The sequence below is a fragment of the Anopheles moucheti genome, chromosome 3 (assembly GCF_943734755.1).
Source record: "Anopheles moucheti chromosome 3, idAnoMoucSN_F20_07, whole genome shotgun sequence".
Lineage (NCBI taxonomy): Eukaryota > Metazoa > Arthropoda > Insecta > Diptera > Culicidae > Anopheles > Anopheles moucheti.
The window spans coordinates 47,658,471-47,677,100 of NC_069141.1; the positions used below are offsets into that span (position 1 = coordinate 47,658,471).

Consider the following 18,630-nt stretch of genomic DNA (forward strand, 5'->3'; position numbering starts at 1 on the left):
ACCTTCGAAACGGGGCACTAAATCTACAATGTTTTGGTGGCAGGGGGAAGCAAATGATAATAAAACGGCAAGCGCGTTCGTCAGTCAATCAAACGATGATAGATGATAATGGCGATGTTCACGTAAAACGGCGCTTGTGGATTTGTTATGGAATGGAAATGGAAGGTTGCCGCCCAGGAGCATTTAAAACTGACTATTTCCATGTGCCGGATGCCTTTTCGCGGTATAATCCTACTTTCCTGTCGCACAACTTATCGTCCTTCTTCGCGAGGTCCAACGTGCCACATAAAGCAAACCCTTACGGTGTACCGGGCGCCTCCATACGATCGACATCATTCGTGTGCCAAACCACCAAAACCGCCAACCCGTGACATATTGTAAGCCGAACCAGCAGTGGTATTACACACTTAGCACACAAAGTATGAAACGCGGAAACAATTGCTGACACATCGGAACATTTCCACCAGAACGAGCGCAAAAGCGGTTCTCTGGTGCAATATCGGGCTGCTCTCGGCAAAATTCTTGTGCCATTTTCGTACCTTTTTCACTCTTTTTTGGTGTGTCTCGAACGATGCCCGGACCAAATGTCATCTCGTACATTTGGCCCTTCAGGAAACGCGGCAAGGAATAGTGCTGGGCAGCGTGATGCAGACAACCGACTTGGGCAATGGGTGCACAAGAAGGTATCAAGCTGACTAAAGTTCAGCTGTTATTAAATTAAATTAAATCCTTTCGTGCTTGTGTGAGCTAGGGAGGCACGGCTGGCAAACAGATGGAACCAGAACCAACGGATGATGAGCTTTGTTCTGGACCATTTCACTCAATCTTCATTATGATAATAACACGCTATCTCTCGGTAGTTGAACAAAATTAAGCTGTACTAAGAAAAACTATCATTGCTGCTAGATAAAAACACGAAGCGGAATGTAAGTTTGTATTCAATTTGACAATGTGAACATCACAAACATGGTACATATCGCCAAAGTTTTGCCTGCATTATCTTCAAAGTTTGAGAACGAAAAATATTAGTTTAGCGAATAGACCTTTAAACGTGATTTTGTTTTGAGAATTGCTCTTTCATCGAAAATAAACCCCTAACGATGATAATGTTTAGAACTTTTAATTAAAGCAGTATCCCTTTAACGAGTTACACTCACAAAGCGATCAAAGCGTACCATTATTTTTGCCAGTGCAGCTATAAAAACGCAAAGGAAACATGTTACCGCTTGCATTATGAATGTTTATTCCTTCCGGATATTTGTCTCGTTTTCGAGTGTGTTTTCCCTGAGCAAACAAGACTTCCTGGTTCAACTGGAAGTGAAGCGTTGCAGTTGCCAAACGGTTAGTAGCAAAAATACTGCATAAAGAAATACATCAACAACTGCCGGTTACCTACAATGGACACGTGATACAGCAAGAATGAGAAATTTAAAATATCCTCTAAACCGAATTTAAAATATGCGGTTTTAAGCAACAGTTTCGTAATGTCAAATAAGTTACCAAACAAAATAATGACAACACTCAATTTTCGATTGTTCCTTAAAAATATACACGTTGGATAGAAAGAGTAAAACAAAAAGAGTAGTATGGTTAAGGTCACCGTAACGGCCTGTGAGATGACTTATGGTTGTCTCAGACTGTCGGACTGGTGACGAGTCGGACTGGATTTATGTAGCCAAGCGTTTCATTTACGAAATGTTATTGCCTTAGGCTCTCTCGAGTGTGATGGAAATGGGTACGTATGCCACCCTGCTTTAGGACGAGATACAGATAGTGACAAGAGGAGTCAGAAACATTGCTTTTTCTTCCTTTTGGCTAAGTGAACACTCCATCGGAGGAACGGATCTGGCTTGCCAACCAGCACAAACGACCCATACGAGTGTGGGAAGACATTTTTACGATGCACCCCTTTTCCCGGAACGCTTTACCCAGTTCGATGACCAATCTCGTAAATGTATGCATTGGCTCATCCTTTCGCATTACCACTGCCAGGGCGTGATCTGGAAAAAAACAACGGAATATTTTCACCCCATCGGATTATGGTAAGGGCAAGGTGGGTGGAATTTACTTGTTTGGCAACTATCATTCTTATTTCACCAACACACACACACACACACACAAATATACAGTGAAAGCGTTTCCGGCATGGATTTACGACGTGTTCGGGGGAGCCAACGGACCAAAACGGTGGCGGTATGAAACGCCGTTCAACGTAAAACAAAAACCCCTTGCACCCATTTGATGATTCGCAGACGGTAGCAAAAACCCATCTTTAACCGTAGTCTTCGAAGACTCGATGACATTTAAATGTCATTGAGCATTACCAGTGCCGGGTGTGTTGAGCTTTCCATGGCCGGTTCCTTTTTGGCAGCATGTTCGTCCCATGCAGGCACATCGTTACATTCCGTAGTTCGCCTTCGAGGCGGAATATCGATGATCAGCGTTCGGGGCATAAGAATGAGGTCTTATCTAAATACCAACCTCGTGCTTCCGTTCTATGCTGATAAAGCGTTCACGAAGTTCTTGGCGAAACGTTCTCTTCGCAAAGCGCTACTCAATATGGAGCAATTTCAAGTCCATCCGAGAATCAACCCCGGTCCACGATACTCGATGGATGAGCCGTCCTACAACGGCTGTCTGTAGCAGGTGGCTTTTTAATTAAACTAATTGCATCTAAACGCGGCTTAAGCATTCCGCCCCCGTAGCCAATATTGGCCAAAGATGATCATAGGAACGTGTTACGTCTAGAAGCTTCCAGGCACGTGCTTCTTACCGCAAAGGCTATTATGGGCACGATTGCGATTGCAGTACAGTTTATGACTCTATAGTTTGGAGAGCATGTGGTTTGTCATCGATTGGAGCGCGTAACCCTTTTCCTGTGACTAACTAAAAAAAACCAAACAAAAAAAACGAATTTTATCACAAAAAAGTAATGAAGTTCATGATTGATCTAGTTCACGCATTGTGTCTGGACACAACACACTTCAACTGTTGCATATAACGTCTGAACATTTATTTCCCAAGTGATATTTAAAACCAACACTGGATGTTCGGTAACCCGACCAACAATGTTGGGATAGTTTCAGTTCAGATTTTAAACTCCTGAGCTAAATAACTCAAAGGTGATTTATAACTCATGAGTTGAACTCACCCAAGAGTTATAAAGCGGTGTGTAGCAACTCATAGATGTCAATACAATACAAGTGAATATTCTGTATTGTGAGCCAAAAAGAAAATATAAACAAATGCACGACCCAACACAAATTTGTTAATACCCAAAAATAAGTCATTATCACTAGAAGAGTTAACTCTTCAATGTAACTCACTCTCATTCACAATGTAACTCACTGAGATTATATGAGATGAAAGCTGACTGATCTGAAACGTGTATTATTACTGATACGATTAAAATTATGCAGACCTATTGCAGATGGTTCGCTCAATTGCTCACTCAATAAATGTGAAACATTATTTCAAATAAATGTACACTTCAGCAAGACATCAGCAAATAAATACTTTAAAATTGTTTAAAAATCTAAATCAACCCTCATAACTCAATCTGCACAAGAATTTCACGAGAAATGCTCATTCTACTGTTGTCTAACTTTGTTGTACCGTTTATCTATCTCTTGATCAACACATTATTCGATCGTCTGTGCCCCACACCAATGCAACACTGAGATGGGGAAGTTAAGTAGAGATCGATTTACCTTGTAATGTTTTATGGTTCAAAAACCCACGAGCCGTCAATCTTCCGTTTTTGGTTCTGCGTGGCTTCGCGTTTTGGAACCCAAAATACACACATACACATACGAACACACCCCAAAAGCTGCCAATACTGTGGATAGGGCGGGTAGGATGAGATCCAATATTTGCTTTCACAAACACCGGCGTCTTCCGAGTGAATTGATAGTGCGGCACGACTTGGCGCACTTGCGCCACCGCTAGCACAGCCGTACAACAGTTTATACTTTACACGAAGGAGAAGTGAACCTACGCCTGTGTCAATTACGCACGATCAGTCGGCGCGCCGATCGATAATCTTCGATCTGTTTTGAGTTTGGCGTGTCTCCTACTCGTTCCGGAGGAGTTCAGACATAGCCGTGTAAAATGGATGAAGAAATGAAACAGGTTTTCTAGCCGCATGGATCGCGCAATGCGGTGTGCGTATTAGTGCAACAGCATGCGGTTTCAGTTTTGGTGGTTAGCCGTATTTGGTTTCGTTTGCCACTTTAGGCTATGGGGCCCACTGATCGAATGTTTGTTTCAAAGGCACATGGTTCAAACGGGCGCTGGTTGTGAAATTAATTACCAAAAAAGTGCGTGTGGTTTTAATTGCAGTTTGTAAGCGTGCACATGCAACATTAAAGGCGATCGTTCTCAGATGGCAGCACTATCTTGCGCTGTACGCGTAGGGCACTGTTTATGGATTCTTATTGCTTCCTCGCTCAGTCACACATTCACTCTCGTTTGCGTCAGCAAAAATAAACACGATTGCGCGGGAATATGCTACCAACTGTAACGGATGATGCATTAAAGCCGCACAACATTGTCACCACCTGTCACACGGATGCACGTTAAATTGGGCGCAAATTGAAACTCGTTTCGTTTAGGCAATAAAAATAGCTTCTTTTCCACCCAAATGAGGGGGAACAGGTTTTGATTGTTACTGCACCGTTCATCAACCACTAAGAAACAAGGCATCTCCTAAAGCATGATTAATTCAAAATGATTTCCTTTTTTATGAAAATATCTCAACGATGTACGCTGCATAAGTTTTTCAACAACAAAATAATCACCAAACTATAGCTAATTGTAACTAACAATCGGTGTAACTCCGGCAACCACCGGAAGCTGATTTAAATCAGCGCGGGTTTCAACTTGGTAACGTTTCGTAACGCGGCACTCGCACCTGTCACGGTTGTAATGGTTACAAAAGTAGGGCAACTTAGAACATCAACAACGCACTCTCACCGGCGATGATTTGCTGTCGGTAAATAAAACAGTGGACACGCGATCCGTTTGCAAAGGGACACACTTTACTCGACTTCGACGATGGACCCGTATGGTCCGCACAAACACGCGGCACACGAGGAAATAAAACAAACAGACTCGCCCAGTAGCGCCCTAGCCACGGCTACTAGCAACCGGATGGGTGCGCATACACGCTCGCGTGGAATTTTCTCATTCGTACCAAATATTAAGAAGCAAAAACACCGCGGCCACTCACCGATTGACAGCCGACCGCGAACGAACGGGACACTCGTTCCGTAACGGACCCGTTGAAAGGATCAATCTTCTGCTGCAAAATTTAGTGCGCTTATTTGGCTTAGTAAACCGGGAAGGTCTGTTCTGACCGTGCAAGTATCGTGAAAGTTTCCCTTCGATTGACTCACCAACAGTCGCACGAACGGGAGAACCGTGTGATCGCTCTTGCCTTCTCTTCACGAGCATAGCCTCGGTTGGAGAAGCAACTGAAGCACTTCCAAACTCCAAGTCGAAACCAGCTTCAATCGTGTCGTCATACTGTGAAGCCTTCGCTCATACAAATACTCTACAGGCCCGCTTCGTCTCACACAAGCGCTCTCTTTTGTCCTATCGCATACACTACTCCGTGAGATTGCTCTCATGGTGCTCCCCGACTCGGGCGAAGCAAATGGATGCAACCGAAGCAGAACTAATCCATCATCTAAAGACGTTGGCCGAGCACCGATGGCTGTTTGGGTCAAGTGCACGCCTGGCACACTCTACTCTGTCCACAACTACTAGCCAATGAAATGTCAACAGTTGTTAGATGAATTTTACTAACGTTTGAGCCGTAACGATGATCCATTTAGCGTATTTAAAGTTTGGGCAAACGGCCTTCAAAACGAATTCTGGGTTTGATCATGACATCAGGAAATTTAAGTTACTTCATGTGTACGCTACACTGTTTGAAGGTTTTTAGTCAAATCATTTTTCTATAGCTTGATCGTCCATTTATTTTGGCAGCAGTGTGAAAAGTTAATGATCCAGAAATATTGCATAGGCCGCAATGAAATGCCAATGGCAAAAATGTTATGAAAGTTATTAAAGTTTGAAAATAATGTTTTTTTCTTTCATCAAAACGTTTCTGTTAGTACATTTCATGCTATACCAATATATCTTGTTACTTAAGCGAGGTTCCACCGCCCTGCCAAAAACGACAACGAGTACATACTGGCAATTAGTAAAGAGCGTATAAACTTTGGCTGCATTCAGACTCGTTTTTTTAGTTCTAACGCATTATTTTTATCTGTACTACCGGCGACTGCAGCTAGCAAATTGGAGAGAAATGTTAAAAGTCGACCCCACCGGCCAAGAAGAATTGCATCCAACGCAAATGCTGTAACAATTTGCAGTTCATACGGCAGTGTAGCAATGTGCGCACGTTCGTTAGCAAGAAACTGACCGTTCTGGCAGCATTTCAACACGATTCCGTTCGATCCACAACAACAACAACAAGCTCAAAACTGTTCCCCACACCATTCGACAACGAGGTCATTTCGTAGATGACCATGTGAATGCAAAACATTGTTCAAACCCCTATTATATTAATTTATTTACGCTAAAAAAGCGCTTCTGTATGTACAATTTAGCTAGTTTGTTAAAAGTCTTTCGTTGAAGCGCTCAAAAATATAAATAATCTATTAACAAAAAGTGTATTTATGCATGAGGAAGAGCGAGAGTCCTTTGTGCCTCATGCTATCAATCTAGATATTATTCCGACGCGTTCCTGCCTTCATCCGAGTCATTCACACAGCCCTATTTGTGTCAATTTGTATTACAATATTTCTTCCTTTTGGCTTTTTTTCCCTTTTTTATGATAATGATACTTCTCTTTGGACGTCCTTCGGGAGTGCCGTTTAGATGGTTTTAAAAAAGGAACTACCTCGCTCGCTAAGGATTCGTCTGCACGGAGCCAACCCGGAAGCTCCACTGGTCGTTCCATTTGATCTTGGCGACGCGGTCAACGAATGTGTGCAGCAGCAGCAGCAGCAGCAGCAGCGTGTGCCATAAATATGAACGCGCCTTTTTCCGCCTTCGCACGACACATTGCACGTGGTCCGCGAAGGGTGTGGAATACGTTCAATCGGGAAATGGAACTGCCGGTAGGGCGGAAGCACACCAAACCAACAACATCCGCAGGAACGGTCAAGAAGTTAGTGAGGTGTGAAAATGAAGCCACGGTCGACCCGCGGAGCAGTTGAGGTTTTGCTGCTTGTTTTTATCGTTAGCACCGTGTTAGCGGTAATGGTAATCTAACGATGAACCGTTCCGTTTCCGCTGCCGAGGTTAGTCCTGTCTTCGGAAGGACAGACGAACAATTATGTTAATAAACTGGCCCGATTTTGCTCCCGTGCTTTAACTACAGAAATTATCCGTTAAGCTTGAGGTTGCTTTCGTTTCATCCTTCATAGAGTGCAAGGAACGGATGTTTTGGTATTAGCATCCATTAACTTATTTTTTTGTTGTTGCTTACAACGTTTTAATATAGTTTTGGATAAACGAGTAGTAATAATTTTCATGATAAAAGCTTACTTCACGATTTCCCCAAAAATTCATATAAAGTATGTATAATTATGATAAAGAAATCATATACCGCATACTGTTAGAACTCTTCATTTATGTGTGCTGTTACTTTGATTGAATCATTTCGAACCTGGAACCCGCCAAGCGTCTCGTACCATTTGATATTCGTATTGCAATTACAGTAATATACGCTCATCGTTGTTCGCCGAGCAAGAAACATATACTCCTTAGGCAAGCAATGTTCGTCCATAAATCAAATATTGGCACATTTCTCGATTTTATTGGCAATGTATCGCATGACGCGCGTTTATGTTTACGGTTGCCTGCCCTACAGGTCACCACCATTGCCTCATGCTCTGACCAAACACTATGCCAGTTACAAGCAATATAAAGTATCACAATCTACTCAGCACGGGAAATGGGACATTTAGGTAAAGCGGATCCTTCCCCCAATCCAGTTGCGAACGAACGCAGCGTTTGCAGCGTTTCAATAAATCACTGTACACGGCATGGTGTTACCTATGATCGAGGGGGATTTCGCTTTGTCCCCTCATCAAATGCTTGGCGGTTGATCAATTAAAAAGTGATGTGACCGAACCTGCCAAAGACACGCCGTTTATTACATTTGTTTAATCGGTCATCAGAGGCGCTGGACCGGCGGGTAACCAGCTAAACACGACCACCACGATGACACAAAACCGTTTGGTTATGAGCTGCGGAACATGTTTACGCGCGAGGAAATACCTACCTCGTCACAGGCACTGCAGCGTGGCTTCAGCATTTCCGCGTAATGTCGCTCACAGTAGATTTGGTCATCGTGCACACAATAGGTCAGATCGACCAGCAGCTCATCACAGGTCGTACATTTGAAGCAACGCGGGTGCCACAGCGTTTGCTCACGGAACTTCGGTGCAGTCACAGCCATTTCACCCTGGTTGAGCGCATCGCTGCAACCGGTGCATTTTGTTGCCTGTGGTGTGTCTTTCACATAGCCTACAAATAAAAATAAAAATGTGTCAATGTGATTCTGTTTCATTCCCACTTGCGGAAATTCGAAAATTTGGTTGATCCGTAAAGCATGATTAGTAGTTTGTTACGATAACAAGGCTCTATAAAGCAAAATTTGTACTTAAATTAATACTTTACGTAACAGCTCAATGCCCAGCTCAAGAAATAGACCGGGAAATTTTTTTTAAATTTAAAAATAGACACTCTATTTTGATAGTGCAGACATATATTAGCTCATGCTAAATACGATTGATTAGCATACAATGTTTAACATAACTATATGGACACCCGTTTTGTAGGTATTTACTTAAAATTTTTATGAGATAAACAAAAACCAATTCAATTGCTGTACCAGCAGATCGATTGCTTTTTTGTGACACATGGAAAAAAATATAACGAAAACCAAAATTAAATATTTTTTTTATAACTAACATAACAACATAACATAAAGTTAAGTTAAGTTTGTTTGAATACCTGTACCCTGTACCTGTTTGAAGCTACTGGTTTCTAAATGATTTTTTCTGGTTTCTAAATGTATTAATTAAAGGTAAAATCATAATTATTTTCTAGGTTTTCATATGGTTATGCTAACAGCCAAAACCCGTGTTTTTGCAATACCTCATGCAAACATTATTCACATTAAGAATTATGCTCGGAAAAATGTGAAACAAAATATGGAAAAACTAAAAATTGAATTTCAAGCAAATTAGTCGGAAACTGTTTTCTCAGTCTCTTAAGATTTTTAAGTCAATTTCGAATTCAATACTACACGTTTAATAATACACTTGTTCATATACTAATTTTAAGCAAAAGTGCATCAAAAGTATTAACTATTAGATTATTTTTAATACATGTTAGTGTTCAAATAAGAAAAAAGCAGTATAGCTTGTGATATCGTTGAACAATCTGTGTTATGATTGTATCGTTTTTCGATATTGTATTTCACTGAATAATCCTTTATATTACCTTAAGCAATACATCACCATTTGTGCAACACTATAATGCATTACTCTTACTACACAACTTAACCTACTGCACTGGATCGTGCGTGTAACACTTACCAATATCTAACGCAATCTCGTTTCTGGCCGCAACAAAATCTTCGTACGAACTACGGTTCTGGTCTTCCACGTGTTTACAGTAGTCGAGAGCAAGGTCCTGCTTTGGCAACTGATACACCAACTGCTTGTCACGGAATCGTTCACCTTGTGTGCCTATTTTGGGCACCTTCTCCGGTGGTATCACATCAAAGTATCGCTGTATCTAAAAACCCAATACCGAGAGATGGAAAGAAACCACGTCAGTTACATGAGTTCACTCTGTGTTATTGCTGGATATGGTACGGTTACCTTGGCTGATGTTAGAATGCCTGGCGGTACCCAGGTGTAGCCCATCTGGCGCGGATCCACCCTGGACGTGTTTGTGTCATGCTTAAAGCCGAGCCGTTCCCGCACCGTAGTCAGCTGTTCATGGTACACAGCGTGTGTTTCCCTCGGGCACTTGCACTCCTGGCACGTTTTTCTGCGAATGAGAAGAAGTATCGTTGTTGAATTAGTAACGGTCGCTAGCGCCCACTAGATGACAGCACCGGCGCGTGACAGCGTTGTTGCGCTTTGGCTCCCTTCAAACCACCATGGCGTGAAACACCATGCGACTCCACCGTGCTTGCTTGCTCGGAAACGTTTAAGAAGAACGAAGTAAACCAGAGACAACAAAAAAGTTCAGAGAGAGAGTAAAACCAACAGCTGAGAGATACAAACAACATCACCACAAACACAAACAGCTTCCCCGCAAAAACCGCCCCACTTTGGCAATGCTCCATCACCGACATTGCCAATGTATGTCTCCACAGTGCGATTTAACAAGAGTGTGCGGTGCCACCATGCGGCTCATTAAACGTGTCGAGATTTTTGCTCTCGTCGTTGGACCGGTTGTACCGGCAGACGTATAAGCGCATACACCAATTACAGACCATTCTACGCTCTTTCGCTCTCTGTGGGGGATCATAAAATTTAATTGAATTAGTCCGTAATGGAGATCATTCGTAATAAAGGGGAGGTAAAACGGATTGAGAGGATAGGGTTGCACTCGTGTTGTGATAGAAACGACAGTTCTACTTCCGATCAAAAACGACGATGATGCATAGCTACATATTGTTTGATAAATGTGGGACCAAGTCAATTGGAATGTTGCTATATTTTTATTGTCTTAAATTGTAGGTTTTATCCCACAATTCAAAAGCTTTTTAATATATGCTGGTGCTAATATTTTTTTTAAAACAACTGCCTTATTTAGTTTTTATTAATTATTGATAATACCAAATTTTAATATGTTTAAACATCTTCACCATATTTGACAAAAAACTAATCTTCTTCGTAACGATTTGAAACCCACACCTTAATCCAACTAAGCGCAGCTAATGAGCTTGTTAATTTGTGAATTCTTGTCAGAGCCGTGTGTCATCGTTAGCATATGCTAATTTTCCGCCAAGAAGCACTAACGTTTGTAAAATTCAAAGCGACGCGGCTGCAGCGGCTTATATTACCCGTTCTGACAAGCTGTTCCTCGGCACAAGTCTCGGTCGTACGCGAGCCGATCATCTTAAGGTTAAAAATATGCCATTCATCACAACGATCAAGTAGACCACCATCTTCAGTCGGAAAGGTTGGAAAAGTCAAGTTCAATGACAAACTTAAACCCTCACTGAGTGAAATCTGAACGAAACAAAATAAAGTAAAGCTAGAAGTAGTTTAAAACAAACCTATCGGTTTGCGAATTGCGGCCACAAAAAAGTATTCCCAGACGTTTGGATCTTACCCACAACGCTCGTGTTAAAATAGTGTCATTTATCATCTTCGAAAGAGCAATCTCTTTTCTTTGCACATTAATTCGTTGTACCTGTACATCCTATCCTGTACCCTTTATCCTTGCCCATTTTTTTTCCTATATTCAGGTTGGCCGTATTCATTACGGTTAGTGCAGCTATAATTATCTAGTGTAAACATCATCATCATCACCAGTAACGCTGAAACTTTAAGTGCTTAGATCATCACTCCCGACCCATCTTTTTTATATAATGACAGCTTATGGCAGCGAGAGTTGAAACATAATAAACATTGACTTTATCGGCCGTTGGGTAGAATGAAGTCACTATCGATTTGTAGATTTATTACGTTCTCTTTTATGGACAGTGTTTATTATGCTGCGCAACGGGGGAGAGGGAAACGTCGATTGTTTGTGCAACGGTGTCAATCTAATTTAACGCGTTTGGTCCATGCCTCCTACGATGCGCATGATAAAATGTTCAAACAAAGTGTCGTTAGCTTGTTGTTAGGTTAATGATTTACAGTGCATTGTTTCCTATTTTTTATATTCTAAGTACTTCAGTACAACAACAAAAAAGTAATGCTGTCACCCCGTCTCAATACAAGTTTAGACCGATTCAACGTTTTTCTTACAATTTGTAAGAAACACGAAATACTACATTCAATGCTTATCAAAGTGAACAAAATTTGATTATCAATTTGTTCTCGATAGTTTGAATGACTTGGTGTAATAAAATGATGAAAAAATTATTTTTCGTTATGTTTAATCTGACCGAAAATGAGAAATAACATTTACACAAAATAGCTTTATACACGGCATTCAACAGTAGAGACACTATGGAGAGCGTCAGGTTAACGTTAGCTACCATATATAAGGATACCGCATCCCATGATTTCAATAACTTTCAAATCCTTAATCATTTCGTTGAGCATCTGATGCAGCAGCTATCTCAGTCGGAGGAAACTCGCCAGTTTTACAGGATGTTGAATGCGGCACGAAGCGGTTTTACTCCCATGATCGCAATGTGCCGCAACGTGGAGGGAGATATCCTGTCGGACGAGCGAGAGGTGATCGACAGGTGGAAGTGCTACTTCGACGGACACCTGAACGGAGCAGATACAGTAAACACAGGACGAGGCACAGGAAGCAGAATTGAGCAGCAGAATGGCAGCCAACATGACAAAGACGAAGTGCCCCCGCCATCCTTGGACGAGGTCATCAGCGCCGTCAAGCAGTTGAAATGTAATAAGTCAGCTGGCAGTGATGGACTGGTGGCAGAACTATTCAAGATGGGCCCGGAGAGGCTTGCCGTTGTCATGCATAGGCTGATCCTAAGGATTTGGGACCAGGAAGAACTACCGGACGAATGGAAACTGGGTGTCATACACCCAGTCTACAAAAAGGGCGACAGATTAGACTGTGCTAACTTCCGAGCCATCACAGTCCTTAATGCCGCCTATAAGATCCTGTCCCGCATACTCTTCTGCAGACTTGCGCCCCTTGCTACAGATTTCGTCGGAAACTACCAGGCTGGGTTTGTTGGAGGCAAATCGACCACCGACCAAATCTTTACTCTTCGGCAGATCCTCCAGAAGTGCCGAGAGCACCAGATCCCTACGCACCACCTGTTCATAGACTTCAAGGCGGCCTACGATACCATAGATCGGACAGAGCTATGGAACACCATGCAGCAGTACGGATTCCCTGGAAAGCTGGTACGGCTGTTGAGGGCCACTATGGATGGGGTGCAGTGCAAGGTGAGGATGTCGAACATGCTGTCGGAATCGTTCGAATCTCACCGGGGTCTGAGGCAAGGTGACGGACTCTCCTGTTTGCATCTCAACATCGCTCTGGAAGGTGTCATGCGAAGCGCGGGCTTCGACATCAGGGGCACGATTTTTACCCGATCTCTCCAATTCCTAGGCTTCGCGGATGATATTGACATCATCGGACGGACATCTGCGGCGGTGTGCGAGGCGTACACCCGACTGAAACGCGAGGCCGCTAGGATTGGATTGAGGATCAATGTGACGAAGACAAAGTACCTGCTTGCCGGGGGCTCTGATCATGATAGAACCCGACTCGGAAGCAGAGTATCAGTTTACGGCGACGATCTCGAGGTGGTAGAGGAATTCTGCTACCTTGGCACGATCGTAACTTCGGACAACAACGTAAGCAGCGAAATCCGAAGGCGCATTGTTCAGGGAAATCGTGCATATTACGGGCTCCACAAACTCCTGCGATCCAGAAGGCTCCAACAACACACGAAATGCACGATATACCCCACACTGATACGTCCGGTAGTCCTCTATGGCCATGAGTCATGGGCAATACGGGCGGAGGACGCCAACGCTCTCGCCATTTTCGAGCGGCGGGTGCTACGGACTATCTTTGGCGGTATCTTTGAGCAGGGAGTGTGGAGAAGGAGAATGAACCACGAGCTAGCTGAGCTGTTTGGCGGAGCAGACATCCTAACGGTGGCTAAGGCCGGAAGGATACGATGGCTGGGGCACGTGATGAGGATGCCGGACTCATGCCCCACCAGGAAGGTGCTCGCCAGTGACCCGTTCGGCACGAGGCGCAGAGGAGCGCAGCGAGTTCGTTGGCTGGATTAAGTGGAGCAAGACCTGTCGGAGATCGGGTGCAGCCGGGGGTGGAGGAATGCAGCCTTGGACCGAGTTTCCTGGAAACGGATTGGTGACCTGGCCATGTCAGCACGACGTGCTCAACTGTGAGCGGGCCAAGAAGAAGAAGAAGAATCATTTCGTTGAAAATATATTGTATCTTATACTGCAGAAATTTGTACCTTGACGTCAATTACTTCATAAGTCCTTGAAGATTTTTTTGATGCTATTGTTTCATTTTCCAATCCGAAAATTTTGGTCAATTTGGTCAATCACAATTCCTTCGGGCATACAAGACATTCTATATAAGGCCAGTGACAGTGTTTCAACTGTTTCAATGTGAAAAAAATCGACAAAATTGAGAAACAATAGATGTTACAATACCTAATATCTTCCCAACAGCCTACCTACAAATACCTAATAAAAGACTTCCCCCGATGTCCTTCCGCGAAAGTCAGCCCAGAAAATACTGCGCAGATCTTTTCATTGAACAGGAATGAATCATCTTTGTTAGAATATGTGGAATCTATCTGCCTTCTGCCCTACAAATCTCTGCAGTTGAAATGATTCATAATTCTTTGGAAGTCATCGTGAAAGTTCCCGGTTTTTAAGAAGTCTATCTAAATTTGATATTGCCAACTATCGTGCTGAAGTCCAATACTTTGCGCCATTAGTAAGGATTTTGAGCTGCTAATTGAAGAATTCTCCCTACTTTTATCTCCCGATCAGCATGGTTTCGAACCAAATCACTCCAGATTTTAATTTGGTTGAATTTCTTAATAACTGGTACTTTGATATAGGTATTCCAATTCACGTAGATTGAAAATATACAGATTTCCACGCAGCCTTCGATAAGATCAGTCACAACTTGCTCCTGGCTAAACCAGCCAAATGTGGAGTAAACAAAGCTTTTGTAGATTGGTTTCATAGTTTTTTATCAGATAGGAGCGATCAAGTAAATATTGGTGCATACTTTTCATACTAAGGTTCCACAAGGAAGTGTGATGGATGACCTAAAGGTTTTCTTGCACGTACTGAACACTATCGATTACCAGAAGCTTCATAAAAGTCTAGTAAAGTTTAACTTAAACAAGTGTTGTGCTATTTCGTTCTTAAGCGTCCTATAATAGAAACGTCAAAAAACCACAAACACAAAACACACAAAACAGTGGACATAGCTGTGCCTCGTACAACCGTAGTCCGAGATCTCGGTATGATCCTTGACAGCAGATTAACGATTTAAAATCGTTTTAATTTGAGAATTTCTAAAGCTCTACGAGCGTTAGAATTTATACTCCGTTAGACAAGAGACTTTAAGGGTCCTTCGAGTTTAAAAACTTTCTATTGTTCGTTAGTGCGTCCCATTATTGAATTTGATAGTACAGTCTGATCTCCTCAACAACAAGATAGATTATAAAGATTCACAAAACATTCAAGAGAGAAAATTCACAAAAACATTTTTCTCAAATCTTGCTTTCGGGCTAGATGTTTATTGTACGGACTTTAATTATTACAATACAGACCAATGACGACACAGTGTGTATTCCTTCACAGGACCACAACTGGGACCATTGACGCCCCGTGTTAACGTAATTCATAACACCATTAACATCGTTACTACAGGTAGAACATTAAGAGCCAGAGAACTCATGCGTCTAGACTTTAGACTTTAGTAAAAAATATTGTACTAGCATTGCAGTCAGCCTCGCAAATGATGGTTTCTTATAACGCGCTAGGTTTTGAAGTTGATTTCTATATGAAGGTATTAAGGGAATTTTGTAAAAGTATTATTAGGTAGGCATCATTTGCCGGATGACATTAAATAATAACAATAAAAATAAGCCACAAAAAATTCACAAAACAAAAAAATAGCCACAGAATCAGTTAGAAATCAACTCATCATTTCAAGAGCTACTAAATAATAATCTAAATTAGTTAGACATTGCTAACTGAAGCCTATTTACCTTACTATCAGATCGTAGAGTTCCTGTTTGTCGAACACTTTACAGTAGGCGTGCAGGACCTTAACACAGGCGTATCGCATCCCTGGCCAAGGGACCACCGGGCTGGCGAGGGCGTCCCACAACGGGCAGTCTGCATGTCGCTGCAGATCGAGCATGATTGGGTAGTTGAGGGTTTGTTCTGATATTACACTTCCACTCGCCACCCGATCATATGCTAATGGCACTGATACAGTAGTAGTACAGATTCTTGATCAGCGAACACCTGCTGCAGTTGCTTCATCGGGTCGAGATTAGTGGTCAAGCAGGATATCTAACGGACATTATATTTCTGTCAACGATCGCAACGAAGATCAACGTTGTCGTATCACTGCACTCATATCACATTACATTTTTGGTCACGTTTATTTATTTTCGCACTGTTTCGATGGATGACTCTGTCTATTAACACCTTCATCAACACACATCAAACAAGCACACCATTTATAGATGCTTCCAGCATTTTTTTCTTCTTCAGCCTACAAAGCGGAAAACGTTAATATTTCTTCGCAAACGATCGGATCAACTCAGATTGTCTGTAGTGTGCGTCTTCATCGCGAAGGTGCACGAAGCGTGCGTCAGCATGAAAACCATTTGCCAGTTTGGAATCTTCATCAGAACAGCTCGACGTAAAACGAAACAAATTGTCCGGATGTGCGGTGAAAATGCAGCCCCCGCTGTTTCTAAAGCTAGTTTATTTTTCACACTTTTGCGTAAAGCCCTTGGAAACATAATCCTATAGTTTGGGTTGTTCGCTCTTGGCCAAACTGATTTAACACACTCGCACAAGCAGTTGGTAGCAACCGAGGCGATCAAACAGGTGCAACTCATTTTGAAGGTTTGGCCAATTTATGGAAATTAGTTAAACCATCACCATCACACAACAGCTTCATCGGCTTGGGGGGTGTATTATCGATCATAAATATCATGATAATTCGGTAAATTTCCAACCGGTTCGGCTAGGGTGTTGTTTATCATGTTTGCTTGTTTCATTTGCTTTGTCCAGCGTCTATTACTAGCGTATTTCATGCGAAACTAAAAGTAATGATTTAAACGAATTTGTAAAGAGTATAAAAAATTACATAATTATAGACATTTCAATTTTATCACACAATACACTCTTTTAATGACTTGTTTTAAATTATAATCATTAAATTACTGCTGCACTCGAATAAGAATTAGGTCAGCAACTAAGTAACATCCGTGTTTGTATCGATTGAGCAGAAATTACCACTCGTTCTTCATTTATCCAAAACATTATAAATCAAGCTGGGGCAGCTAGTAAACAAACTGTATTAAAACATTTACTGTATACTTATATATTGCAATACAACCAAGCCATCTTCGTTGATTCATAATTTACATTAATTACTTTACAGAATAAAGACGACTAAAAGGTTAATATGAAAGAATAATACTCAGTGGCATGTGGCATTTGAAATTAAGTAAGCAAAAATCTATTTTTTAAACAAAATAAAAAAAAAAAACTAACGTTCCTTAGTTGTTTGGCGCACCTAATATGTAATGTAACAGATTCAAATTTATTCTTATTCTCTTCTCTCTGTTCAACTACTTCCCAGCATACTTTCAACGAAAAAAAACATTATACAAATAAAGCAATAAAATCAACACACAGTGACGATCAAACGAAGTGCCGATGATTAGCGCTCGGTTCGCACAGTAAAACAAAACACCAACCCATACAACAAAATCCCCCAGTTAAGAGAAGTGTGAAAATTATAACAAAACAAAAAAAAACACACACACCCTACAGCGCCGCATGGCGGCGGTGTGCACAGTCAGCGACAACCGGGCGTGTTGGAAAGAAGATTTGCAAGAAAAATGGCACGGAATTTGTTTTCGGACGGGTTGAAATATTTTCCGACCGCGACCACACAGTCCGATTCGCGCACAAGGAAACCCGGCAACCCGTTGGGCCATTTTCCATCACATCCTCTCGGTCGGTTTGCGTCGTCATCTTCCTCGATGATTCGGCAATGATCGATCGATCGGTGTCCTCGCACTAATGGCAAGACAAACAGTCAGTTTTGGCGGTTCCGGCAGTACGGTGGTGGATTTTTTTTTTGTTTTGCTTTTGGCCAATCAAACAGGGGATAATTTTTCTTTTTCTCCAAAGTAACCGGCTTTTCCTCGTCCAGCGTCCAGCTTACGGGATACGGTTGTTTGCGCGCAGAAAAACTGACCGTGCGATAGGAAATGCTTTTTTCCGTTCTTCCACGAACGTAAACAAAAGACGGTTGCTTATCGTTCGTCATCGCAGAGCGGAGGGATGCGGTTTGATCTTTGCATGATTTGTTCGTTTTGGGGAGAGATTTTTATTTTTTGTTCTAAATCCCTCACTGCGAACAGGTGCTCATTAGCCTCAAAAAGAAATAAAATATCACGTGTACCGAAACGATCGTACCCTGCGCCTCGTTGCTGATCGGATGGAAGCAAATAAAAATCTAAATGTGAGATTCTCCCGAATTGCGGAGAACTTTTTTTCCAGTATCAATTCACTCACACGCGGAGCGCAACGTGGTAACGTACGCCTGTCGGGATATATTTAACGCTTCTGCTTCCTGTTATTATGGATGGAATGTAAAACATAAATGTATAAT

General features: G+C 42.1%; 1 protein-coding gene across 5 annotated transcripts in view; it reads right to left on the minus strand.

The window, feature by feature from the left end:
* LOC128305463 (four and a half LIM domains protein 2) overlaps positions 1-18,630 on the minus strand; it is a 78,941-nt gene that overhangs the window by 38,290 nt on the left and 22,021 nt on the right. For 2 of the 5 annotated variants that reach the window (XM_053042913.1, XM_053042917.1), the window contains exons 2-4: positions 9,909-10,080; positions 9,621-9,822; positions 8,300-8,544 (exon numbers count right to left, since the gene is read on the minus strand). In XM_053042913.1, coding sequence (XP_052898873.1) covers positions 8,300-8,544; positions 9,621-9,822; positions 9,909-10,080 — 619 coding nt within the window. Of the gene's footprint in view, positions 1-3,710; positions 3,825-8,299; positions 8,545-9,620; positions 9,823-9,908; positions 10,134-15,973; positions 16,413-18,630 lie in introns of those variants that run through there. The other 3 variants (XM_053042916.1, XM_053042914.1, XM_053042922.1) reach the window with 3 other exon arrangements.